The sequence below is a fragment of the Peromyscus leucopus genome, chromosome 4 (genome assembly GCF_004664715.2).
Source record: "Peromyscus leucopus breed LL Stock chromosome 4, UCI_PerLeu_2.1, whole genome shotgun sequence".
Taxonomy (NCBI): domain Eukaryota; kingdom Metazoa; phylum Chordata; class Mammalia; order Rodentia; family Cricetidae; genus Peromyscus; species Peromyscus leucopus.
Genome location: NC_051066.1, coordinates 47843068 through 47868438, shown reverse-complemented (window position 1 = coordinate 47868438; position 25371 = coordinate 47843068). Strand labels below are relative to the sequence as shown.

General features: G+C 45.0%; 1 protein-coding gene across 3 annotated transcripts in view; it reads left to right on the top strand.

Moving 5' to 3' along the window:
• Positions 1–25371, top strand: part of Mettl8 (methyltransferase like 8) — a 93111-nt gene that overhangs the window by 16841 nt on the left and 50899 nt on the right. For all 3 annotated transcript variants that reach the window (XM_028885758.2, XM_028885757.2, XM_028885755.2), the window contains one exon: positions 22753–22907. In XM_028885758.2, the coding sequence (XP_028741591.1) occupies positions 22765–22907 (143 nt within the window). In that variant the 5' untranslated portion in view covers positions 22753–22764. The remainder of the gene's footprint in view (positions 1–22752; positions 22908–25371) is intronic.

The following is a 25371-nucleotide window of genomic DNA, read 5'->3' as shown; positions in this document are numbered from 1 at the left end:
ACAAATATCCCCACCATCTTTTATAACATTTCCAAAATCTTTTCTCATGCTTTTTGTGTGTGAGTGTGCATACGTGTGAGTGTGCAGGTGCACACCTGTGTGTGCACATGTGTCAGTCAGAAGTCTTCCTCTCTTTTTTCTTTTTTAAATTTATTTATTATGTATACAGTGCTCTGTGTGCATGCATGCCTGCAGGCCAGAAGATGGTGCCAGTTCTTGTTACAGATGGTTGTGAGTCACCATGTGGTTGCTGGGAATTGAACTCAGGACCTCTGGAAGAGCAGCCAGTGCTCTTAACTGCTAAGCCATCTCTCCAGCCCAGAAGTCTTCCTTTCTCGCTCTCCCCTTTTATTGCCTTCAGACAGGGTCTCTCACTGAACCTGAAACTCTGTTTCCTCTAGGCTGACTGGCCATAATGTGTTGGGTGTTGTTAGTTTTTTGGCTCTTTTTGGGGGATTGCCACCCAGCTCCCAAATAAATCATAGACGGAGGCTTATTCTTAATTATGAATGCCTGGCCTTAGCTTGACTTAGTTTCTAGCCAGCTTTCCTTAACTTAAACTATCCTGTCTACCTTTTGCCTCTGGGCTCTTCCCATTCTTCTGTAAATCTTACTCTCACTCCGTGGCTTGCTGTGTAGCTGGGTGGCTGGTCCCTGGAGTCCTCCTCCTTCTCTGGCTGCTTCCCTTTCTTCTTCTCCCAGATTTCTCCTTCTATGTATCTCCACCTGCCAGCTCTGCCTATCCTTTCTCCTGCCTTGCTATTGGCCGTCCAGTCTTTATTAGACCAGTCAGGTGTTTTAGACAGGCAAAGTAACACAGCTTCACAGAGATAAACAAATGCAACATAAACAAAGTAACACACCTTAAAATAATATTCCCCAATAGTTGGGATCTGCTTGTCTCCTCCCTGGAATTATAGATCCATACAGCTATGTCTGGCTTTTTATATGGGGTTTGAACCAGGTCTTTGTGCTTGCAAAGCAAGCATTCTTACCATTGAAATGTCCCCCCAGCCCCATCAATTGATTTCTTTTTATTTTTATAGTTTGATATCATGTTTATAAGATTTTTCCTCCCCACTTTTTAGAAATATTTATAATTTTTTAAGCTTAGAAGATATAACTTTAAATTTTTTGCAAATATATTTTTTTTTTTATTGCTGGAGGGGTGTGTCCGTGTGCCCTGGCACATGCATGGAGGTCAGAGGACAACTTGCAGGACCTGCCATGCAGGTCCCAGGGATGGAACTCAGACTGTTTACTTGCCCAGCCATCTTACTGGCTTAATGTTCAAAGTGTAATTTTTCTGCAGTCTTCATGTTCGATGTGGAACAGAGAAATAATATTTCCCCAAATGGGAGGTAGCCCATTTTCTTAATGTACTTCTTTGAATTAGCCATTGCTCTCTTAAGTCACTGATTCAAAACACTAGCTGTTACAGAAAGACCTTTTAATATCTATTTTGGTCAGTTTCTGGACTTCCTAACCTGTTGCATTTGTTGTGGCTCTATCCTGGCATTAGATACATGGCCAGGATTTACTTTTTTATAGGTGCTCCAAGGTCTGGCTGACAAGCCCACTTCTATTGCGCTGCCCGGAAGCCCAGCCCAATCTAGAACCATCATCCATTTTCTCTCTCTTTTCCTGGCGCTTCCTGTATGCTTATTTTTCCAAATGAACCTTTAAATTACTTGTTCAAGTTCCCCCCAAAACACTTTTAAAATTTTGATTGGAATTACTGATAAGTATTTTTGAATCCCTGGTATTAGGTTTCTCCTCCGACACAATAAGCCACATCGAGCTGAATTAAAAGTAAAGGACCAGGTTTAATCTGAGCAAAGCATTCCTGGGTGACCTCAGGGGTGGGGTGGGGGTGGGGAGAAATCACATAACAGGTCTATGGACTGGAGCTTAAATACCCTGTAAATATCCTGTAGGCTGGTCTTGAGCATCTCTGGGTGAGCTGAAAGGAGCAGAGTTTGTGTGTGTGTGTGTGTGTGTGTGTGTGTGTTGGGGGGGGTGCTGAGTCGGAGTTTCCAACAGAACATCCCAACCTTCTTGGATATATGGTCGCTGGTTCAAGTCTGGCTACTTCCTGTTGGCATGGAACTATGTGAGGAAGGAGAGTCAAGAATCGGTGGGCTCATGCTCAGTGGGAGGTGTGGGTGAAGAAACATTCGGTTAACTGCCATTCTAGAGACCTCAGGGGTCTGTTTCTTGAAGAAGTAAGAAGACAAATTGCTAGGAGAAAAAATAGATTATATACACCAGCCCTATGAATGGGGCTAGCCATGGGAAGAATGAAGACTGCCAGAAGGAATGGAATGGAGGTGTGCTCATTTATCCTGGATAGGTGCCCACTCGAGTCTGGAGAGGTGGTACCGGCACTGATGTCCCAGGAGCTTGTGGGGATGGCATGCCCAATTGCAAATGTGTTCCAGGATTACCTGAGCCATCATATCTGCTGTTTCCCTGGAGGTGGGGAATGCCTCTATCTATTCCATAAAAGTGTCAATAAGAGTTAAGAGATAATGGAGCTTTTTATGAGTGGACATGTGGGTGAAGTCAGCCTGCCAGTACTTGCCTGATTGGTGTCCTTGGAGCTGGTGCAGGGGCTGGCTTATCTGGATGGCTCCTTGCGGATTGGCCTTGGCTTAAGTCTGGCAGGAGGAGTGAACCTGTCCAGAGACTGATAATAGTTTCCACCAGGCCAGATTCCTAGATACAGTAGCAGAACTCTTTCCCCAGGAACCTGCAGGTGCCTGTAAAACATCTGGAACAGATTCATACCTTGGTGTCATAGCAAAGACTGTGCCTTTTGGTTAAAACATTTTTCCTAGGGCCTGGTTTTAGCCTGATGAAATGTACCTTTAAGTCTATACTTAGAAGACAACCATCGGAAATTTACTGAACAAAAGAGGTTGGGTGAGTGAAGGAGGGGGAGGGGAGGAGGCCGAGGAGTGGGGGAGGAGGAACGGAGTTGAACACTCCTGCAGGCTTCCATACCCTCTCTAATGCTAACCTGTTTCAGAGGGGGAGGAGTTGGCATTTCAGCAGAGTTTTGTCATATGTGGCTGGAGACAATACAAAAATGCTGAAAAAGCCTCTATGGAGTCCTAGAAGCTGGGACCAGTAAAGGCCACAGAAATTTAAGAACCTCTGAAAAACTATTTGTAGTCAGTGCCCTATCAGTTTATGAAAACTGCATTTTTCAATGCTAAAATTATGAAGCCTGTTTATCCTTTTACTATGAAGCCTGTGAACAAGGCAAACCTTTCTGTGTTTTTAACAGGAAACTTAACCAGTGAACTAATGAGCTGCCAAGATGGTTGTATCCTTGGGAGGTCAGGAGAGGGGGGCTGTTAAACCGGTAAATCTCTGGGTACCCTAGTCATCAAACACTACCAGATCTGAGAAGGAAAAACTTCACCTGACCAATCAGAAGCCAGACGGCTGTCCACTATCTAGACAGCCACCCCGGTTTCTCTGTTGTCACCGGGGACAGAGGTCCCACGGCAGTTGTCAGTCTTCAGCTGCCAAGCCCAGAAGATCCTGTGGAGTAGGAATTTGGGGGAGACTGGCCTACCTTGTCTTGGCAAAGTGGGGCGATCAATTCCCCAGTGTCCTGCTTGTCCACAGTCTGGACAGGGTCTTAGCAGCAGTTAAGGTGCAAAGCAGTTTTCTGCTCCGTGGCTGGCTTTGCTACATCTAAAGCAAGCTCCAAGTGGAAGTTCTTCTGTGGCCATCCATCTTCCTTGGAGGAGATACAGGGTGCTGCTAGGAGCTAGCATGTCTCTGTCGTGAGAAGCTTTTTTATTAAATGCCATATTCTCAGATCGCTGAAGTGTTTGAGGATCAGGGGATCATTATCTGTAAGGTATAAGCAGTTTAGTATCTCTAGGAGCCAAAACTCAGTTTTCACAGTGTAAACAATTTAGTGTTTCTAAAAATCAATACCAGGGGGATTACTCTTATGTTACAAAATCTGGCTGTCAGCAAGATATGTCCCAGTACATGAACGCATGAAAGTGCAGCTTTAATACCTCAGTAGACCAGCATTGTTTTAATTCCTATCTTTTATAAACCTTGTTTTTAGGACAGGACATGAATTGACATACAGAAATCCATCCTAAGGTAAAATACCTAATGTCTCCTTAGTAGGACCACTCCATGTGGTCGTCACCTTTATTTAAGATGGCCGTGAAGTCATAGGACCTCCTTCTTCTCCATCAAAATGGTGACTGCCCATGTGTTGTACTTAATTAAGGTGGTGGCAGACCATGTGGTGTTTTCCAGAGCAGTTCCAATTTGGAGTTACCAGTTTTAAGTTAATTTTTCTTTTTTAATAGCAGTGGCTGACACACTGAACACATACACTCAGGCATCCAAGACCAGTCAGAAACAAGCTTTCAGTGGACAGGTTTCCATCCATAAACATAAAATAGACAGGACCTTTTTCATAGAAAGAGAAACAAAACTTTTCACAGGAAACTATGTCAGATGACCAATTTGAAAATCCTGAAATAAGAGTTTACACTATAAAGCAGCATGTAAGAAACCATAGAATAAAAGACATTAGGAGTGAGAAAGTAGAGCCATAGAGATGTGGGTCTGCAGACCAAAGAGTGAGAGCCACGTGGAGAATACAGCCAGCTGGAGTTTAAACTGTGGGTCTCCACGACTGTCGGGGGAGGGAAGTGAATAGCCATGTGCTGGCATGAAGCAGCCAGTGTCTCCAGCTTTCATTTACATGTTGTAACAAACGGAAGCATGAGACGTTTATGCAGCTTAGGGTGGGAGAGCAGGCTGGAACAGAGAGAACAGATCTAGTGTGGGAAGAATCCCAGTGTGGCCAGACCAAACACCAGGGAAGCCTGGTGAGCAAAGTCAAAGTGGGCACCCTCCGGTGGGCCCTGCCAAGGCGTTCCAGGAAGAGAAAACAGCAGGGACACCAGAGTTAGTGCATCAGGGAAACTGGGAGAGTGATTGAGTGAAAGCCATCTTGGAGCGGAGGGCATGAGAAGCAGGTAGGCAGACGGACATGGGGGTGGAAACACAGACAAACAGTGAAAAGCGAAGGGATGGGAATGCAAAGCTCGTAACCCTGCATGAGGGAGCTCAAACCAGCGTATAGTGTGAGACAGCCTCAATTTGGATAAATTTTGTCGGAGACACCCTGAGGGTTTCTGGAAATCGAACTTGGACCCACAAGTACCCATTCACACGCCTTTTTCCAGAGATTGAAGGGTATAGAATCATGTCCAGTTCTATAAACCTGTGACCAGGATGGTGTGGGGATTGCCTCTGTGCAGAATGTCTCCTGAACAAGGGAACCCCAAGGGGCAGGGACTGTCTGCTCCTGACGTGGGCCAGAGTTACCTGGTGCTGCAGCGACATGGCCGATAACCTGGGAGCCTTTGACTCAGAAGGGGCCAGAAGACTTGGAAGAGATCCTGGATCCCTTACAGGCTTTTGGTTTGGAAATGGGTGACTCACCAAGCAAAAGTTGGTCCAGTGTGGTAGAGGTGGGGTGGAAGGGAGAATGGCTTCCCATGTTGCTTGGGGACCAGTGGGGAATATGCACCCACATGGCTGGTGACTGCTGAGGGAGCCCAACTCTACCCAGACTCGGCATCAAATGATAAGTATTTGGAATCCCTGGTATTAGGTTTCTCCACCATTGCGATAAGACAAATCAAGCCAAATTAAAAGTAAAGGACCAGGTTTAGTCTGAGCAAAGCACTCCCGGGTGACCTCGTGGGAAGAGGAGAAATCACGTGGCAGGTCTATGGACCAGAGCTCAAATACCCTGTAGGCGAGGTCCTGAGCAGTTCTCGACAAGCGGCTTTCCGAAAGGGGCAGGGTTTGGAGAGAGAGGAAGCGGGCTGAGGCAGAGCTTCTGATGGAACAATTACTTTAATTTTATAGATGATTTTTGAAGAAAGTTGACTTTTTCTTTTCTTTTAGTCATGAGTCTTTACCTTCAGAAGCTCACATACTGTCTTTTCATTAAAGTCGTTATTCACTCTGTTCTACAGAGTAACAGCTTTCTTCCTACCAGTCCTGTGTGCCATTTCTTGGTAGCATTTGTATAGAGATCTTGCCCAGCCTGCTGTGTGTGTGTGTGTGTGTGTGTGTGTGTGTGTGTGTGTGTGTGTGTGTCTCCCTTTTTTAAAAAACATTTTTTAAAAACACTCAGTTCCTATCTCCAGATAGCTATGGCTTGTTCAAGCAGAGTGTACACTGAGGACTCTGTCATTTGTGGTGTTACAGTTTGTGCTATGAGCTGGGTTTATGAGCTGTACTGTTGAAGACTGTTTAAGGAAGCAGAGCATACCAGAAACTGTTACCTTAGTGAATCTGATCTCCGGAGCTGGTTACTTTGGGAAATTATACATTTGTAGCAAAAGAACAGCAACTCTCTCAGAAAACAAAGGACATTGTCCTAGTGCCTAGAGCTGTGGAAGAGAGGAACGGGATGCTGGGAGCCCCTCCGGAAATGAGATTTCAGAGCTGTTCCGTTGTTCTTGGGGGACACAGCGATCTCTTACTGTGTGACTTATTCAGAGGGACCCTATTTTGATCACGGATACAGTTAAACACTGTTCCCTCCTGCACACCCATTGTGTTGTCGGGCAGCAGGGGGATGGCTGACAGGCCTTAGGTTTTGTTGTTGTTATTGTTGTTTTAAAAGAATCATCATTTAATCAGATTGTTTTTGTGTTAAATAAGATTCAAGTTGCCCCAGGCAGTATGGATTGGCAGTGTTTCAGCTATCTGGGAAAATGGAATTTGCCAGCTTTCTAAGGCCATTTGAAATAAACAAACACATTTCTTTTCATCCACATTATGTATTTAAAAAGCATGTGTGAACTAGCCTGGTATCTTAATTACCACTTAAAATGTTTCTATAGAGAATGTGCTTAGAGTGGGATGTAGCTGCGTTGCTATAGCGCTTGCCTAGCATGCGTGAGGCTCTGGGTTCGATCCCCAGCACCACTTGAAAGTGGGAATGGTGGCTCAGTCCTGTAACCCCAGCACTCAGGAGGTGGAAGCAAGAAGATAAAGTCCAGGGTCATCCTTGGCTACATGGAGTTTCAGGCCAGCCTCAGCTAGGAGACCCTGTCTGAAGGAGGAAAAAGAGAAAATATGCTGTGAGACCTTACCACAGTCTTACAAATGATTTTAAGAATAAGACCATTCATAGACTGGAGATTGCTAAGGCTTCTCTGTATATGAGATGAAAATGTAATTAATAGTCTCATTATCTGTCATGGCATTATAATTCATGGGCTTCTCTAAACGTTTTTAATTTAAAGTACTAGAGATTAAGCCAGGGCCCACTGTGCTAGGTGGTGTTCCACAAACTGAGTTACGGGGCCCCGGTCCCAAGCTAGTCTCGGATGCACTGGGTTGTCATTACTGCTTATACGCTTTCTTGTGCGTCAGGCAGTAAACGCCCATGTTCTTTTCCTTGGCTCATGGGCCCTCTGACCACTTCCCAAAGTGACCTTTCAGGATGAAACGTAAGCGACTGTGAGCTTTGCCAGGAAGGAACATGCTGCCTCCTCACTGAGATGCTGGCCCAGGCAGTGTGTTACAAGTGTTCAGGGAGATCCTAGCCATGTTCATAGTTACAGCTGCATTCCCAGCTCGGGGCCTCCATTCACAAGACTCTCCAGGGATGTCTTCCAAGATGCTTCCTCTTCTGTATTATTCAATTCCCCATCCCCCGGCTTCAGAGGTCTGTAATAGGCCTTTATTTTTCCAGGCTCCTTAACTCTTTCTCCTCTATGCTTGACCCACCTGATCTCCCCCTGGGCTGTTCTGAGGGGAAAGGGAACACTTGGCAGCTGCCTCCCCTGTCTGTCTCCGCTGGCCACACGGATGCAGCGAGAGCCTTGGTATTCTGTCAGCTTGACTTGTCCCAACTGGGCCCTTCAGCACCTAATTACTCTCAGTGTTGGGAGGGATTCATTATTCATTAATCTTATTGTGTTCCTTTCTCTTCTTCAAGCTTTAAGCAGTATCCTTTAAAAATGTTACGGAGGACCAGTGAGGTGACTCCAAGGAAGAGGTACTTTGTCCAAACCTGATGATCTTGGTTCAGTTCCTAGAACCGGAACCCACATGGTGGGAGAGAACCAACTTCTACAAGTTTCCTTCTATCTTCCAAGTGCACAAGGTGTACACACACACACACACACACACACACACACACACACACACAAATAAATAAAAACAAAATCTTGTTTTAAAAGAATTAACTCCATTTTACCCATGAACCCATAGGTTTAAGCAAAATAGCTCTTCCAAAAATTGGGGGTAACTGGCGACCAAACAAGGGATCGAACTAGGGGCCGGTCCTGCCGTCAGCTCAGCGCTTTTTCCCAGCCCCCTTGAATAGTTTGGTCTTTGGTCTTTGGTCCTTGGGAAGCTGGGACTAATTGTCAAGCTAAGACATCAGTGACAAACCCTGGATTCAGTTCAGACCAAACCCTTCACCACACCTGAAACTTGGAGTATTTATTTCTACTACTAAGGAGAAGTAAGAGTAGAATCTTCTGGAACAGAATTTCCTAACACTGTAGTTCTCAATGTTGAGAACTACGGGACTGTTTCAAGGAAAAACATTCAAAGACTCCCGGGTTGACGTAAAATGTGTTTACTATATTGTCTGTGAACACAAATCTAGGTATGTGCTCTTTGTGCACAGAGTACCTATTCATTCAACCATAAAATCAGAAGAAGTACAAACGCTACAACAAACCCAATAAAACTCAAACTAACAGCATTATAGCGCGGCTGCTGCTTTTCTACGGGAGCTCAATTGCAGCTCTCATTATAAACAAGGCAGTGGCCATCACCACACAGGTTCTTTTGACTTCAACCCATCTGTGCTGTTGTGTGCTGTGTGTCTGCTCAATTCCCTCCCCGCCTTTCTCTATTCAGAATGCTGCGGAATCTTTTGACAGTGTGCTGTATACTCAGATGCATCATTTACATATTACATCTGTGCTGCTGTTGCCAACAAGATCATAAATGCAAGCACAGGCGTTGAGACGAAGCAGCGGTTACACGTGTGCTCCTGTTGATTTCGCTTTTAGATTATCATCATAATAAAAACCCAGTGAAATTATCATGGGCCGTTTGTTTGACAAAGCCTCCTTGAGAAGATGTGCCCATGGGGGAACTTTTCCGACTGCCTTTCAGAAGACTGCAATAAGGTGGTAACTGGGAGTCGGGGCTTGAGCTTTTCCAACGCCCAAGTGTTTCCTTCTCATAGATGTTTGTGGCTTTGTGGTCTTAGCCATGTTGTAAGAATCTCTCACTCAAAACAGCATGTTCTTCTGGTTGTTACAGTGTTACTGTTTTTGTTACTAGGCGACCGGGGAGGCCACTTCAGAGGACTTAATTACTAAACCCTCCTCCTGTCTGTTCCCGCTCCCGTGTCTCTATTGCACCTGGGCTGCAACCACATCAAGTCCATCAACCCACCTAGTTCTTCATTGGCCGCTTCCATTTATTTGTTTATTGCTTATTTATTTACCGGGAAATGACCTTGACCTTGTACATGCTGGGTTAATGTCCCACTGATGAACCACGTCCCTAGCTTTCAGAGGTTGAGACCGAGGGTCAGGACTTCAGGCCAGCCTGAGACTTCGTTTCAAGTGGGGGAAGAAAGAATGGCTAAATTTAGTGACAGATGACAGAAAGCTCAAACTGACTTAAATGACTATGGGAATTGGTTGGCTCAATAAGGGAGGTGACCTAGAGTTTCTATTGCAGCGTTGAAACACCACGACCAAAAAGCAAATTGGGGAGGAAAGGGTTTATTTGCTTTATATTTCCGTATTGCTGTTCATCATCTAAAGAAGGACAGGTACTCAAGCAGGGCAGGAAACTGGAGGCAGGAGCTGGTGCAGAGGCCATGGAGGGGTGCTGCTCATTGGCTTACTTCCTGTGGCTTGCTCAGTCTGCTTTCTTGTAGAACCCAGGACTACCAGCCCAAGGGTGGCACCACCCATAATGGGCTGCCCCACCCCCCATCAATTGCTAATTAAGAAAATGCTCTGTGCCAGGTGGTGGTGGCACATTCCTTTAATCCCAGCACTCAGGAGGCAGAGGTAGGCGGATCTGAATTCAAGACCAACCTGGTCTACAGAGTGGGTTCTAGGACAGCCAGGGCTACACAGAGAAACCCTGCCTAAAAAAACAAGTTGGGGGGAAATGCCTTAGAGTTGGACCTCCCCCCTCCCCATTCAGGGTTTCTCTGTGTAGTTTTTGTACCTGTCCTAGATCTCGTTCTGTAGACCAGGCTGGCCTCGAACTCACAGAGATAGATCCGCCTGACTCTGCTTCCTGAGTGCTGGGATTAAAGGCGTGCGCCACCACCACCCAGCCCTAGAGTTGGATCTTATGGAGGCATTTTCTCAATTGAGGTTCCCTCTTTTCAGATAACTCTAGATTGTGTCAAGTTGACGGAAGACTAGCCCCCACAGGAAGGTGGGGTGAGGGTAGGGGAGGTAGAGGTGGGATTGGTTCAAGGGGCAATCCAGCTCTGTAACCATGGGACATAGCTCCTTAGCACTGTATTAGTTTTCCTTACTCGTAATTGCCTTCAGCTTGAATGTATATCATGCTGTGCTAAGGCCAAGCTCATTCATGTAGAACTTGAGTGATCTCTTGCCATTCTAGTTCCCAATAGAGTCCTGACCCCTCTGAAACCTCAAGAGCACATTCTTTACTGTTGCTCTTCCAAACTCACTCAGAATGCCTGTTAAATTCTGCTTACGAGACTCTAGGACTTGTCTAGCTTCACATTCTTCCTTAAGACCAGTTCCCAAGCCTATGAACCACATGGTCAGGTTCATCCTGGTGATATCCCACTTGATAACAGTTTTCTGTATTCGTTACCTTTGCCTGTTGCTATGCAAAATACCTGACTCGGGCAATTCAAGAAAGAGTTTATTCAGACGTGTGGTTTGAGGTTGCAGTCTGTCAGGGTGGCGAAAGCATGGTGATGGGAACTTGAGTTAGTGGGTGACATTGCGTCTGTAGTCTAGAAGCAGAGAGAGGGTAGTGCCACTGCCCATCACGCTGCTCTTCTTCCCCTTCACTCAGTCTGCTGTCCAGTCAGCAGAACGGTGCCACTCACATCCAGGTGGGTCTTCCGTCCTCTGTTGAGCTGTTCTGGAGACACCCTCACTGACAACATGCCCAGAGGTGAAGCCGATTCCAAAAGCAGTCCAGTTGATAATGAAGACGGACAGTGACGTGTGCAAACATCTACAGATGGCTTATTTGTATTTATATCTGTTTCTATTAAACTCAACGGGACCTCGCGGCAATGACCTCTGTTCTCGTCTGGGACTGTTGGAAGCGGGGTACCTTCTCCCCTTCTTTGTCTCTGACCTCCCACTCCATGAGAGAAGCTTGGTTTCTGCCATTTACCATCTGTTCATCAGCTGCTGGATCGCGGTTTGCCTGTGATGCTTTCACATTGCTGGTGAGCTTTCTCAGCTCCCACACCGAGAGCTGTATTGCCTATCATTGTCTATAGTCCTGCAGACTCTCCTCATCCAGAGTCACTTCAGTTAGCACCGTTTTCCCAGTGACTCTTATTTCCCCTAATATTCCATATGCCTTCACACCTCCTTTCTTCTCATTCTTTCTTTTTAAAAAAACAGTTTGTGATTTTGTAAAATGGGACTACTTTCTGCTATACTTCCTCAACTTTCTTTTCAGACATCCAGTTACCACTGTTTACATTACACTTTTGTGTATTTATTAGGGTGGCATCCATATGCCAGGTCCCTGTGTGTGCAGGTCAGAGGACAACTTACAGGAGTTGGTTCTCTTCTTCCACCACATGGGGCCCAGGGATTGAACACAGGTCTTCAGGCTTGGTGGTAGGTGCCTTCACCTACTGATCTGGTTTCACCAGCCATCTTTTCTTTTTTCTCCTTCCTTCCTTCCTTCCTTCCTTCCTTCCTTCCTTCCTTCCTTCCTTCCTTCCTTCCTCCCTCCCTCCCTCCTTCCCTCCCTCCCTCACTTTCTTCCTCCCTTCCTTCCTTCCTTCTCTTCCTATCTTCCTGCTTTTTGCATGCCAATCCTTACCTGAAATGCCTTGGCTTTTACCTTCATCTCCCTGGCTATCCCTTACTTTTATTTTCTATTTTTACATGTGTGTGTATATGTGATATACATGTATGTATGCATGCTTGCATATGTGTGAGCAGGTGTGCATACACATGCACGTAGAGGCAAGAGGTTGATGTCAGGAACCAATCCCAATTAGGTTTCCACCTTATTCAATGAGGAAGGGTCTCTCAGTCAAACTCAGAGCTCACCAATATGGTTAGTCTCAGTAGAGCTTGCTCTGGGAGTGTGGAATGCTGACAGAAATGTGGCCAGTACAGACTGCTCACGAGATTTCAGAGGGGTCAGGCCTCTGCTGGGAAGCAGAAGGCTAAGAGACCACTCATGTTCTCTATGGATGGGCTTGGCCTTAACAGAGCATAGTATAGAGTCAAGCTTCAGGCCGTTATGAGTACGGACGGAAAACAAATAGGCTAATACAGCCCCACCTTGTGAGGCTGGCGTTCTAGGGAAGCAGCCGCTTCCCCTCTGGGTTCTGGGCATCTGAGTGCCTGTCCTCACGTCTGCACAGCAAGTATTTTAACCACTGGGCCACCTTCTCCGCCCCCTACTCATTCTTCCTTGCTCAACACAAATACCGGAAGTACCCGGCAGTCCTCTGAGACACAGGCAGTTCCCCAACTCCCTCATTCCTCTGTGCTCTGTACTGTATTACACTTGCTTCTCCTACACTGTTGTCTAAATTAAGTAGCATTCTGCTTTGTTTTGATGGGGTCTCCCTTGTATAGCCCAGGCTGCCCTGGAACTTGTTGTGTTGTTCAGGCTGGTCTCAAACTTGAAATCCTCCTGCCTCAGCCTTCTAGGTGCTGGGATTCTGAATGTGAGCCCCCCCACCCCCACAGCAACTGTGTCCTTTAAAATAGACCTGTCATGGTGTTAGAGCCACTGACTGTGTAAATCTCGTCTTACTTTAAATTTGCAGAAATGCATCCATTTGGACATTTTTATTCATTGAGGATATAGCTCAAGTTTTTTTTAGATCTAATATGCATTTATGGCTGGAAATTTTATAATATTCTATTCTCAGCTAAGACAGTCTTACTGATAAGGGCAGCCCAGACATGACCAAGTAAATCGTGCATATGGATACAAATGTCTCCTGCTACCTAGTATCCCTAAAGATAGAAACCTCTACAGGGGATGGGAAAGCAGGGCAGGGCTTCGGGATCTTATCGATGTGAGCTTTTATCACACTTGTAATGGCTGCTAATAGATGAGCATGCATGTGCCTTAGGACCATTTATCAGCCCACCAAACTGGCTAATACTTCCAAATGTTCCTATAGCATGGACATGTAAAATGGCATTGGATGAGTTTAAACGAGCTCTATTCTGAGCCAGCATAATGTGTTATAATGGCACTCCCAGAGTGATTAAAATAGTAACCCCTTCAGATATTTTGGATTGGTGGGCTTTCCTGAAATCCCTAACTTATTCTCTTATTCCCGAGTTCTAGCAGCTTCCCTTTTTGTGGGAAAAGGCATGTCACCTCCCAGGACAGCCCTGGAGAGCAAACACTAACCATGAGATTCCCATTTTGAAGCTGCAGGGTGACTGACGTCATAGCATGATCAAAGCGCTCTGCAAGCATTTAGTGTAATTATTGTTGTTGCTCTGCTCTTGCTAATAACCTTATTTATACCCCAAAATTATAATCATGCAAAGAAAGATTAAAACAAGATGTGTGAGTTGCGGAGCCGGTTGCCTTCAGTGGTCACCCTCGGAGTTCTCGGAAATTGCTGGGGTTAATTGAAGCTTCAGTTTTCGACTTAGTGTAGTCGATACTTAAGTGTTTCTTACCTGACGCTTTTCTCTCCAAATAGTGCAACAATAGCACTTTAATTCCCTCTCATTAATGCTAGCTCTCAGGTGAAGTTCAGTGCAGCTCTGTCTAGATGACGTTTGCGCCTCTGAATGAAACTGTTCTACCAGCTTCCCCGCTGAGAAGAAAGCTAAACAGTTACAGAGGTAATCTGTTTATTTAAGAGAGGTTCGTTCGGAACCCAGGCAACTCTGAAGGCGAGTTAACCTTTAAGTGGTGGGCAGACATTTAGCATGTGATGAGCACGATTCTCTCCCTCGGGTTTCAGGGAGCTGAGACAACTGGGAATCATTCTTGGGGAGTCTTACAAATCGGTTTGGCCTGGAGCCAGCACAGTGCTCCAGGGGTAATTCTTAAGAGTTTCCCACAGACAGGATTTCTTGCTCTGTTTCCTTGGAGTTCCTCTCACACTGAAGTTTCCCTAAGTTAGGATCAAGCTGAAGAAGCAGGAAGTTAAGACCTCTTCCTTCCTGCACTCCCCAGCTGTGGTCGCTCTGCTCCGTGGAACAACCTGTGGTAAAATGGTCCTTCCTTTCTTTCGTGATGGAGTCTCTTGAGGTCTGAGCAATGAAGGAAAAAAAAAAAAACCACTAAAACTCTCCTGGGGCTGGGGACTCCAGCTGCATTCTTTGTTGGCTGTTTGATGAAGGCCCAGGAGAAGCTACAGAGATGGAGGGGGCGGCCTCCTTAAGTCAGTTACAAACAATTAGTAACTGCGCGAAGACTCAAGAGTCACTACTGGGGTACCTTTGGTATATGTGGGTTCAAAAGTAGTAGGCAATGGGACTCTCTCTCTCTCTCTCTCTCTCTCTCTCTCTCTGTGTGTGTGTGTGTGTATCTACATATACATACGTGTATACACACACAAATATATAGCTATAGATCGATCAATCGATAGATAGGGATATCAAGGCTGTCCCAACAAAAAGGACAGAGCAGGGAGAGGGAGGGAGAGAAGGATAGAACATGGCTTCCATAGTTAGACTGCTTGCATTGGAATCAAGATTTCATCAGTTCCTAGTCGGCACACACGACTGTATTTAATTTGTTACTCCAGGTCAGAGCATGAGTTCCCTTTCTCCTTCATTGATTCTTTCCCCCCTAAAATAATACTCTTTTGTAGCTAGAGTTTTCCTGCCTTGCCCACAGTCAGGACAAATCTCTGTCACCCGCCAGTCCCACAGCCGCTCAGACCCAACCAAGTAAACACAGAGACTTATATTGCTTACAAACTGTATGACCGTGGCAGGCTTCTTGCTAATTGTTCTTATAGCTTAAATTAATCCATTTCCATAAATCTATACCTTGCCACGTGGCTGGTGGCTTGCTGGCGTCTTCACATGTTGCTTGTCCTGGCGGTGGCTGCAGTGTCTCTCTGCCTCAGCCTTCCGCTTCTCAGAATTCTCCTCTCTCCTTGTCCCACCTACTTCCTGCCTGGCCACTGGCCAATCAGTGTTTTATTTATTGACCAATCAGAGCAATTTGACATACAGACCATCCCACAGCACTCTTTGATGGAAATGGAGGTTACAACTAATTGTGATTAAAAATATGTTGAGCTAGGCTGGAGAGATGGCTCAGAGGTTAAGAGTACTGGCTGTTCTTCCAGAGAACCTGGGTTCAAGTCCCAGCACAACCATCTGTGATGAGATCTGGTGCCCTCTTCTGGCGCACAGGCATACATGCAGGCAGAACACTGTATACATAATAAATAAATCTTTAAAAATATTTGGAGCTTGGCCTGGAAGTTCATGGAGGATTTGGAGTTCAAGGATTGCTTAGACTACAGACTGGCTTTAAGTCCAGCCTGAGTAACCTAGCGGGGCCTCTCAGAAAGAGTTTTCAAAGGGTGGTGGGGATCGGCGAGGGGCTAAGATTCGGTAGTAGAGCAATTGCCTAGAATGTGTGAGGCCCTTGGTTCAATCTCTAACACCACACCAAAAAACAAAGCAAACAAACTTTGGATGGGGGCTGTATCTGCACTGAACACATACAGACTGCTTACTTGTCGTTATTCCCTGTGTTATCGTCTAGTATAATAACTGTATATACAGCATCTGCATTGTATTCAGTGTTCTAAACACTCTGGAGGAAATGCAGTGGAGGAAGGGCTTAGGCCCTGGCTTTCCACTTTCTACCCAGTGTCCTCAGCACAACAAAATAAAACTGGTGGTGGCCCATGCCTTTAACCCCAGCACTCAGGAGGCAGAGGCAGGCAGATCTCTGTGAGTTCGAGGCCAGCCTGGTCTGCAGGGAGAGATCCAGGACAGCCAGGACTACACAGAGAAACCCTGTCTGGAAAAACTAAAAACTAAATCAAGTGGGTGGGGAGGATGGCTCTGTCACTAAAGTGCTTGTCATCTAAAAGTAAGGACCTTAGTTCACTTCTGGGCATTCGTGTCAAAGAGACCTGGGCGTGGTGGCTAGTGCTTCTAATCCCAGTGTGCAGAGGTAGTGACAGGTAGATCGCTGGGACTCACTGGCCAGAGACCTTGCCTCAGAAAACAAGTGTGGGGGAGGGAGGTGGCCGAGCGGGCAGGAGCACTTGCAGTACAAGCTTAAAGATCTGTGTGAGTCCTCAGCTCCACTTGAAACGCCAGGCAGCCATGTGTGCCTGGAGCTCCGTGGCTGAGAGAGACAGGGATTCCAGAAGTCTGCTGGGCAGCCAGCAAACCAGGAGTGAGCTTGGGGTTTGAGAAGCTGTCTCGAGAATGATCGAGACACCCGGTGTTCTCCCATATCCTTTGTGTGAGTGTGCATGGACACCGGGGCATACACATGCGCGCACACACACACACAGTCACACAAACACACGCGTACGTGGACATACATGCACCAAAGAAAAAAGTAGACCAAACTAAAACTTAGAGGGAGGGTGTGCACACTTTCCCATGAACACTCCTGTTTTGTGTGAAAGACTGGAGCATTTATAGAGTTTGTCCTGGGGTCTTCCATGGGCATCAAGGAGCGGTACCTTAGCATTGGACACACTTAACTTTTTCTTTAATTGAGACTCGCATGAAAGATCAATTGGAATTGGTGCTTTAATTCCTTTTTTTTCCAATTTGCAAAACATATAATGGACTATTTCCTTTAACTAAAACCTTCCTTTTTTTTAAAAAAAAAAAGTACATAAACTATTGTTTGACAAGCATAAAGTTTGCAGTTATTTCAGAAGAGCTTTTCTTTTTGTGGTTGGGACTACAGTGGTAAAGTCCTTGTTTAACACCTTGGATTTAATCCCCAGTAAAAACTCTCTCTCTCTCTCTCTCTCTCTCTCTCTCTCTCTCTCTCTCTCTCTCTCTCTCTCTCTCACACACACACACACACACACACACACACACACACACGGCATGGGAAGCATTTTTATGTGTACTATGTACATCTTACCAGTTCCAGTAGACAGTGTTGTAGTTGGTATGGGTCTGCAGTTGTTTGGATTACTGAAAAGGGGGATACATTTTAGCAGAGGGCAAGATATTTGGCAGAAGCTGTGAGTTGGAGCAAGCTGTTTCCTGCAAGCTACCCTTTCTGGTCATGGCTGCTGCTTCTGTACCGAAGTTCGATGTGGTGATGGTGGTGGTTGGCCCAGCAGCTGGTCACTGGCCAGTGGGTATCAAAACCATCTTGTCCTCAGCTTGTCATACCCTTTACTGGACCCAAGCCATTTCATGTATTGGTTCCCCCCCTCCTCAAATTCTAAAGTAGGCAGATACTTACTGTCTTAGTGTTCTATTTCTATGAAGAGACATTATGACTAAGGCAACTCTTACAAAGGAAAACATTTAGTTGGGGCTTGCTTACAGTTTCAGAGGTTAGTGCACATCCTCACGGTGGGGTGTGGCAGCATGCAGGCAGACATGGTGCAGGAGAGGTAGCTGGGAGTTCTACATCCAGATGTACAGGCAGCAGGAAGAGAGAGACTCTGGGCTTGGCATGGGCCTTTGAACCCTCCAAGTCCACCCCCAGTGACATACTTCCTCCAATAAAGCCACACCTCCTAATCTGTCAAATAGTGCCTCTTCCAGTGACGAAGATTCAAATATATGAACCTGGGGGGTGGGGGGACCATTCTCTCTCAAACCACCACACCTGCCCACACCTAGCGCTGTCAGGAACCTGTTGGAGAATCACAGTACACCTCTGTGACCTTGGTAGCGTAATCAATGCTATCCGTGGTGGCATGTGAATCTGATGCGTGTGTGAGCATTCTCTCCCTCCTGGGTTTCTGATCCTTAATGGCTGCTTCGGCCCATTTTCAGCTGCAGGATGCTGAGCGGAAAATGGACAGAAGAAGGAAAAGAAATGCCACTTGGTGATATGGGCTAGAATTGGATGTGGCACATATGTTTGAGCTAAGGGAAGGGTTGCAGCCACATTTCCAGCTGCAAAAGTAAACAGAGCTCAAAATAGGTAAGCAGGCTGTGTGGAGGTCTTGTTGCTTTAATTCTCTGCTCTGGAGTGTCACCAGCTAAATACGGTTCATTAACGATGGGGATACCTTCCGAGAAACATGTCCGTAGACGATTTGTTATTATGTACACACAACAGAGTGCTACCAGTGTAGATGCCAAGGCCTCCCTTTATACCTAAGCTGTATGTTGTAGCCGACCCTGCTAGATAATAAACCTATGAACGATGTTCCTGCACCGCTTCCATGACTACTGTAATGCCACAGTCTGTCTGTCTGTCATCTACACGTAGGAAAGGTGGGGTAAAATGCTAGGTGGTGGGGATTTTTTCCCCATTGTAATCTTTTTTTCCACTGTAATCTTAGAGAAACTACTATATGCAATTTGTCTTTAACCAGCATATTGCTATGCAGCTCATGACTATATCAGCCTCAGCAATTAAAGTATAATAAGAAATGCTCAGAAAATGCTCGCCTAGGCTTTCCCTCTTAGATATCCTCAAATTTTATTCCTAGCAAATTCTTTGTAACCTGAAAATCTAATGGGAAGCACCATCAGCGGGAAAATTGTACCATAATGATGTGGCCATGTTCAAGCTTTTTTTTCGTACAGACTCATTTTAATTCTCCCAGCTATGTTCGTCTCAGAAGAGGAACTGAGAAGTGTTCTCATCTGCTGTAGGGTTTTGTACTGTTGGTGTTGGTTTTTGGTTTTGTTTTTTTCTTAAATGTTTAGTGTTCACTAGTGAGGATGTGTGGCCCGTCAGCTCTCTTTGTAGGAAAGCTGTTTGTTTTTTATTGTGGGAAAATATACCTAAAAGAAGATTCACCATTTTAATCCTTCTTAAGAGTGTGGTTTCCAGGCATTAGGCATTCATGTTGTACAAGTATTACCAGCACCCATCTCTGGGACTTTTCGTCTTCCCCAGTGGAAACTGCACTTGTTTCTCAGTCTAGCTTGTTCTGTTCTTGATTTCTGTATGTATTTGTCTGTTGGGGACGTGGGTTTTGCTTTACTTTGCTTTTTGAGACAGAGTTTCACCAGGCTTTCCATAAACCTTTGCTTCTCTTACATCAGCCTCCCAAAGGCTGGGATTCTAGGCACGTGCCACCATATCTGACTAGCTTCCTTTGAAAATTGTATATCTTTAAGGTGTGCAGTGAGACATTTTCATATCGATACACATAGGTAGTGAAATCTCCGTTAGCCTTTGTGTGAGTGTGTGTATGTATGTGTGAACATGTACTTTTTAAAATTGAATTTTAGGTTAGCATAGAAAGTATTGAATTTCATCATGTCATCTCCATACATGGAAAGAACACATGCTTTTAAAAATCCATGATGTGCATTAGCTCTCTAGATTTGCTCCTCCTGCATACAACTGAACATGCTCTCCCTGACATCACGTCGTTTTCCATTTTCTGACCTGTGCCCATTAGACATTTGAACTCCCTATCCTCCCCCAGCAATCACTACTCTGCTCGTCACTATGGGTCTGCCTGCCGCAGGAGCCTTCTCTAAGAGGCACAGTGTGCTTTGTGACTGCCTGTTTCCCTTAATTGTCTTTAAGATCCGACCGTGTGTAGCCTGGGCCAAAATACAGTGCTGGGTGTTTCTTATTCCTCCTTCAGAGACCACTTCAGGCCACTTGGCTGTCTGTCTGCGGTGCCACCGTGAATCTGAGCATACAGACATCCTTTCAGGTCCCTCTCTGCTTTCATTCCTTCTGCATATATACCCAAAAATGGAATCCCTGGCTCTGGGTCTAATTTTTGGGAAGTTCACTCTACTGTTTCCATAGCAGCTGCATCATTTTACATCCTATCAGCAGTGTGTAAGGTTTCCAGGTTCCTCAAATCCTTGCCAACACTTGCATTTTCTGATTTATTCTTTACGTGTGTGTGTGTGTGTGTGTGTGTGTGTGTGTGTGTGTGTGTGTATACGCGCGCGCGTACATGCATGTGTGTTAGTCATCATGATCTTGTTTTTATTTAAATTATAGACTCATTTCATACGTTCAGGCCTGCTTAGGTTTTGGGGTTTTTTTTTTTTGTGTGTGTGTGTGTGTGTGATGTGTTAGAAACTTATTATAGGTGAGTTGTTTTTCGAAGTTATTTATCCCATAAATAAATGAGTAAAGAATTGTCTATAATATCCATTTAGTTTTTCAGTATCTATGAGGTCTTTTCATTCCTTCATGTCAAATAAGTACCATTTTTATGAATTCGTCGAACAATCCACAAATAGCAGGGCTCTGCTTCTAGAAGCTGGCAACTCAGGTTGAGGAGTTTAAATACATTAAAATTATGTATTTAAAATATTTTTATGTTTCTGTTAGATTTATTAGATATTTTTCATTTAGAAGATAAATAGCAGTGCAGCACCAGATGTGGCTATTAAATATGATAAAGAAATGAAAGAACTGGATGTCTGTGTGGTTAATTAAAGAAGCAGCTGCCTAAACAAGGAAAGCGCCACATGCTCAGGCCCTGGCCATGCGAAGCTCCGTCCGCCAGCCAGCAGCCTGCAAGGCACACACTCCTGACATTTTGCTCATAGCCAGTCTGGTTGTGTCTTTTTGCGTGTGGTCATTTGCAGTGAGGGAAACTTTGCCTTTGCCTTTTCTGAACAATGGTTAGTGTCACATGATCATTGGAAGGGTGGGGGTCACATCCAGACTCGGCTCTCCTGGGTGGGAAGTGTAGTTTGCATCCTTTTGCACTTTTGAGCATGGATTGCCTGTCTTGGTGGGTGTCATCAGTTTCTGCTCTGGCATACAGAACGTCATTTTATGAATGTATTCAATGCGGAAAGGGCTGAAGGTGGTTTTGTGGGCAGAGTTGTGCTGGTGTCGTGTGGAGTGCTGGCTGTAGAGAGAACAGACTCGTGAGGGTCAAGGCCGAGCGGTGTGTGGGAGGGAAGCAGACGCAGAACTGGGGCCAGCACCGGCTGCTGCTCTCTGGAGCTGGCCAACCTCTCACTGCCTGACGACACCCCAACAGGAGAACCCTCGAAAATTGTCGTGAATGTATAGTGAGACGTCTTTGACATTCCAAAGTTCATTTTCAGCAGGGTAGCGAGGGTGTTCTCTGCATTGTGGTTTTATGTCTAATGGCACCTTTGATCGCCTTGGGGCCTGTTACATACGTGTTACCTAGTGCTGTTTCTGTGGACTGGACACAGCAGCAGGCTGAGTGCTGGGAGGAGCAGCCGAACCGCCAAACAGCAGCACACTGGACACAGAGGTGTCTTTTGAACACTTTTCCATAAACATGTGAGAGTGACGTGCTCACCAGGATATACCTGCGATGGCATAGCCTTTAAAACTTAAATGATCAACATCAGCTTCCACTAATGAGTCGTCTCTTGAGCTAGAACTGAAATGTGTGTGTTGTATGGGGAAATGTATTTGCAGCATCATTATTGACCATTCTTAAAAGTATACACGTATTAACTGCTGATAGAGGAGCATGGAAGGTTTTTCTGTCATATAATATCTCTGTGACTTTCTTTTTCAGAAGTAGATCTGCAGCAGATCTTTTCTTTTTTGAGTTAGACATATTCCTAAATACTTAATCTGGGGGGAATTTTTAATGGGATATTTTCCTAGTTTCTTTTTCTGAGAGTACATTTTTGTGTTATGTCGAATCTGTTTTTTTTTTTTTAATATTGATTTTTGTATCCTGCAACTTTATTGAAGGTGTTTATTAGGTCTAGGAGTTTTCTAGGGGACTCAGTGGGGTCTTTTAAGTAAAGAACCATGTTGTCTGCTAAGAGGGGTAGTTTGGCTTCTTCCTTTCCTGTTTTTGTCTGTTGTATGCCTTTGTCTGTGGAGTTGCTACAGCTAAGACTTCAAGCACGCTATCAAATTAGAGAGGGAGAGTGGTCATCCTTGTCCTGTCCCTGACTTTGGAGGAAATGCTCTCAGCTTGTCTCCATTTACCATATGTTGGCTATAGATAGCCTTTGTTACTTTGGGCATGTTCTTCTATTCCTGAAATCTCCAGAATTTTTCTCATGAACACATGTTGGAATTTGTCAATGCCTTTTCAGCATCAATTGAAAGAATTATGTGGTTTCCGTCCTTAAGTTTATTTATATGCTGTATTACACTTACTGTTTTACATATGTTGAGCCAAATTTGCCTTTTGGGGATGAAGCCCACTTGGTCATAATGTATAATCTTCTCATTGCTTCCCTAAATTTGGTTTGCAACTATTTTGCTGAGAATTTCTACATCTGTGTTCGTCTAAAGAAATTCATCTGTAGCTTTCTTTTTCTGTTGTGTCTTTGCTTGGTTTTGGCAAACTGTTTTAATCCTTGTTGACTAATTAGTTAACTGCTTGTCACTTTGCAGGTCCTGTTTAGGATGAATATGATTTGGAGAAATTGTGTTTGTCATCTGAAGCAAGGGAAGGTGCCACACAGATGCCAGAGTGGGGCCCACCCAGTGGCCCCCCTGGGGTCAAGGATTTTAACTGATCCAGCCAAAGTTTTTGAGCACAACATGTGGTGAGTTTTTCCCCCAACATTTATTTATTTATTTATTTGGGAAGCACGCGCCGTAGAGTACAGATGGAGGCCAGAGGACAACTTTCGGGGATCTTTTCTCCTCATTCGCCATGTAGGTTCTGAAGATCCAACTCGGATCAGGCTTAGCGGCAAGAACCTCCACCCACTGAACCATACCGCTGGCCCAATTTTTACTTTTAAATTTGATACTGTATTTGTTTGTTAGATGTATTTTTCTCATTATGACAAAGGAAGGATTTTATTGTATGTTTTTTGTTTTCTGAGTTGGAGTCCTTCTTTGTAGCCCTGGAACTCTATGTAGATCATGTTGACCTTGAACTCAGATCAGAGATCCACCTGCCTCTGCCTTCTGAGAGCTTAGACTAAAGGCATGCATCACCACACTTGTCGTGGAAGGATTTTTTTTTTTTAAGTTGATAATCCAATGTAGGTTGTAGAAGTCCAAAAGCCTGGTTCACATGTTGCTGATTCTGAACTTCTTTGCAAATGGAACGTGGACGTTCCCTCGTACATCCAGCAGCCTTGGCATCCTTGCAGACCCTGCCCCTGCCTGGCCAGTCTGCTGATGGGGCCAGGGGAACAGGCCCTTTTCTAAGTGGATCTCTTCTCTGTGGCCCTGGTGGTTGAACTTGCCGCCCTTCTCCCTCAGCCTCTGTGGTAGCTTATATTATAGCCTGGGCCACTGGGTCAGAGCTCCTGGGGCCCCATAGGCCCCTCCCTCTTTACATAGTTCCCTCTTCACAGGTATTTGTCAAGGGCTCATGCAGGACCCTTTGCTTCTCAGCATGACCCTGCTTCATGCTTTGAAGAAAACCATGCTCTTTGGGAAGATGGGTGTTTATGAAAAGGCTAATAATTGCAACGCAATGCTTCAGGTTCTAAGTGCTGAGTGTTATAGACTGCCGTATAAGAAACAATTTGAGGGAGGGGAATGGGAGAAGAGGGGGGAGGGGAAACTGCAGTCCGGATGTAAAATAAATAAATTAATCAAATTGTAAAAAAAGAAACAACTTAGTAATGAGAAACTGCTTCTGTATGGACATAGGAAAGGGACTTTTTTGTTTGTTTTGTTTTGAGATAGTTTCATATATCTCAGGCAGGCCTTGGGCTCACTCTATAGCAGAGGAGGATGTGACCTTGACCCCTTGACTTTCTTTTTTCTTTTTTTTTTTTCTTTTTTTTTTTTTTTTTTTTTTGAGACAGGGTTTCTCTGTGTAGCTTTGCGCCTTTCCTGGAGCTCACTTGGTAGCCCAGGCTGGCCTCGAACTCACAGAGAGATCCGCCTGGCTCTGCCTCCCGAGTGCTGGGATTAAAGGCGTGCGCCACCAACGCCCGGCTGACCCCTTGACTTTCTTGCTCCCACCTCCCAAGTGTTGGGATTACAGGGTAAGCCACCATGCCCAGCTAGGAAGATTTCTCAAATTGGGGAAACCTGAAATTAGGATTATTTATTAGTATTATTCAGTACTTGGGGCAGTGCCTTTGTTGAGAGCTGAGTGTTGTGGTGCAGGTCTTTAATCCCAGCACTGAGGGGGTAGAGGCAGGTGGATCTCTGAGGCAAGTGTCTATTTAGCACGTACCAGGCCAGCTAGAGCTACGGAATGAGACTGTTTCCACACGCACCCCAAAGTAGTTTTTGAAATATATGGTACAGCTGGAGTAAGGGCATCCTGGCTGGGTAGAAAAATAAAACACAGACGAGAATGCAGAAGGCATTTTCAGGAGATGCTAAATAAGATTGTCTGCTTTTCTTTTTTCTTTTTTTTAAGGCTCTTCCAGGAGATCAATGAATCTGACCCCCAGATTCTTTTCTCCAATAAGGTTGGAATGATGTAGGACAGAGGTGTCTTTTGAGTTTATCAATGTTACTGTACTGGACATTGTTAATATATATAATGGAGTTTTTTATCTGAATCTGTCAAATGTTAATGAACTAGACATCGTTAATGTAATCTTGACTGTGTATATTGTATACACTTACTGGATATAATTTTTCTTGTATTAGTTATAAGCTTTTTTAAATTTTAGACAAAAAGAGAGGAAATGTGGTGGTATTGTATTTCCCCAAATATTGTGCATGCTAATAAACTTATCTGGGTCAGAGACAGAACAGCCACAATATTAAACACAGAGGATAGGCAGTGGTAGCACACGCCTTTAATCCTAGCATTCCAGAGGCAGAAATCCATGTGTTCAAGGATACAGCGAAGCATGGTGACTCACGCCTTTAATCCCAGGGAGTGGTGGTAGAAAACAGAAAAGTATATAAGGCATGAGGACCAGGAACTAGAAGCATTTGGCTGGTTAAGCTTTTAGCTAGTTAAGATTCAGGCTTTTGAGCAGCAATTCAGTGAGACCCATTCTGGATGAGGACTCAGAGGCTTCCAGTCTGAGGAAACAGGACCAGCTGAGGAATTGGCTAGATGAGGTAGCGGTGGCTTGT